Raw genomic sequence first — 2,361 nt, forward strand, 5'->3', positions numbered from 1 at the left:
TGGTTACATGAATGTTCTGTAAACATGCAGATCATTATGTTTTGGAAATAATTATAAAAGAGAAAACTCCATATTTATTAAGCATGCAATTACTGTAGATAAATACATACATTAGTGGCCACTGCCATGTGACTTAGCATTGGGTACATTGGCTGCGATGTTTTCTGCGAGATTTCGTGGGCGCTTTGCTTTACCTGTCGCTACTGTGTTAGGACGGCGCCCTTTGCCAAGGGGAGCTGCTCCTTTCGGTCTTCCTGGCCTCTTCTTGCAACTGAAGATGGCTGGCACCGAATCTTTCCTCGGCCAGCTCCAGTTGTAGTGGTGCACACATCACTTCCTAGGTTGTGTAACACACTGTTGAGCATGTTTGTGCTTTTTATTTTATGGAGCCTTTTAACTGCTGTCTTGAGGGCGTCTGCAGTGTCTTCATTTCCATATTTTTCAGTGATAGTGTGGAGGGCTTTGACGAACTCTGAAATATTGGCACTTTGTTTGTCATCTTCCAGCCTTGGTTGGTCCAGAGAGCAATGTTTATTCTCTTCCCATTGCATAGACACCTGGGGACGAGCCTCAGGTAATGGGAGTTGATCTTGCCCTTGGTTGACGATGCAACTGCAAGCGGACTTTGGTTTTCTCTGTTGTTCAGTTGTGGCTCCAAAAGTCCTCTGAAAAAACTTTCTGGTGGAGTTTTGTCTTCACCCACTGCCACTGACGCCAACCACTGCCTGTTTTACTTGTAGCAGTGAAAACTTGGGGCAAGATCGTCATGCTGTGCTCTGCACAAGCAGCCTGGTGTTTGCACAGCGAGCCATTCTCACCCACATTACACTCACAGAAGCCAGTTTCTAGGTCGACAGTGTATTGCAGTGATGGAGTAGAGTGGCTATTGACCTTGTATTTCCCGTTGCCAAGGGGAGTTACTGAATCCAAAGACAGTGTGCCCATACGCGTATTCTTTCTTCTTCGCCTCCCTAATGCAACGTCAGCAAGCCTGTTCTTCATATACCCGTCAAATATTCCAGCCATGAAAATAATCAGCTGCACTGTGTTATATGCCTTGCATCTGGGGAAGAAAAAGAGGAGGCAGATGTGACACTTATGTAAACACACACACACACACACACACACACACACACACACACACACACACACACACACACACACACACACACACGCACGCGCGCCGCTCGCAAAAAAATGTGTTTGAAAAGACATAGATAAAAAAAAGTAAGGACCAGCTCTTTTACATTTCTATGAAGTTTAACATGTGAAGGTAATAAATGGTGCAGAGCATTGTTGTCAAATAGAAGAGCGATATATATTTAAGAGGAAGGTTCTTGGAAAATCTTTGTTCGTATTTACATTTAAAAGTACGTAGTGTGTGGGAGTGGTATATGAACTATTCATAGTCTTAATTGGCTTTGTCATATACAAAAAGGATATTGAGGGTTAGATACTTACCTATTCAAAACAACTTCCTTAATGATGCACATGGTGGCCTCGCTGAAATTGTTCGTATGATGACCTCGCAACATGGCGCCACCCCTGAACGTAATGCCCCACTCCTCCTTCCGTTCCATTAGTGAACTGAGGTAACTGAAAAGCGAACAAGCATTATATTATAGTATATAGTAGTTGATTCAACGAAATGCATAAGAAAATAGTTTTTGATGTGCAGTAGACATAACAATATTTCGGAGCTGACTACTACTACTACTACTACTACTACTACTACTACTACTACTAGAGAGAGAGAGAGAGAGAGAGAGAGAGAGAGAGAGAGAGAGAGAGAGAGAGAATAAGTATAAGTATATTTTTAGTTAATTAATTAACGGACACACACACACACAGAGAGAGAGAGAGAGAGAGAGAGAGAGAGAGAGAGAGAGAGAGAGAGAGAGAGAGAGAGAGAGATTCAGAGGAGCGCGTGTCTTGTGCTAGGTTTAAGCGAGTCTGCCCTGGAAGTCGCCCGCCGCGTCCCGTTCTCGCCGTGGTGCGAGAAGTGTATACAGTTGGTGAATTTGCTGCCCGGCTAGTGCTGTGAAGTGTAGTGCAGTGAGTGAGGTGTCAAAACAATATACTAACGAGAAAAAGACGTTTAGAATAGTTACTTGCCAACACAAGGAGCTATATGTCTAAATCTCTTTCTGTACCTGATTTATTGTAAAATTTATAAGTGTAAGATAATGTTTAAATAAAAGAGAGAGAGAGAGAGAGAGAGAGAGAGAGAGAGAGAGAGAGAGAGAGAGAGAGAGAGAGATTCAAAACATTAATGGCCACAATCATCACTATTTTAATCCCTTCAATACTAGGACACATTTTTACCTTGAGATTTATTTACCATTTTATTTACATTAAGAA

The 2,361-nt window shown here is 42.4% G+C and overlaps 2 protein-coding genes across 5 annotated transcripts in view; one reads left to right on the forward strand and one right to left on the reverse strand.

Moving 5' to 3' along the window:
• Positions 1-2,361, forward strand: part of LOC123502382 — a 137,133-nt gene that overhangs the window by 130,974 nt on the left and 3,798 nt on the right. The gene's annotated exons all lie outside the window — the stretch shown is intronic.
• Positions 601-2,361, reverse strand: part of LOC123502381 — a 56,719-nt gene continuing 54,958 nt past the window's right edge. The window contains exons 2-3 of the mRNA XM_045251560.1: positions 1,462-1,596; positions 601-1,063 (exon numbers count right to left, since the gene is read on the reverse strand). Coding sequence (XP_045107495.1) covers positions 643-1,063; positions 1,462-1,580 — 540 coding nt within the window. The 5' untranslated portion in view covers positions 1,581-1,596 and the 3' untranslated portion in view covers positions 601-642. The remainder of the gene's footprint in view (positions 1,064-1,461; positions 1,597-2,361) is intronic.

The sequence above is a fragment of the Portunus trituberculatus genome, chromosome 11 (genome assembly GCF_017591435.1).
Source record: "Portunus trituberculatus isolate SZX2019 chromosome 11, ASM1759143v1, whole genome shotgun sequence".
Taxonomy (NCBI): domain Eukaryota; kingdom Metazoa; phylum Arthropoda; class Malacostraca; order Decapoda; family Portunidae; genus Portunus; species Portunus trituberculatus.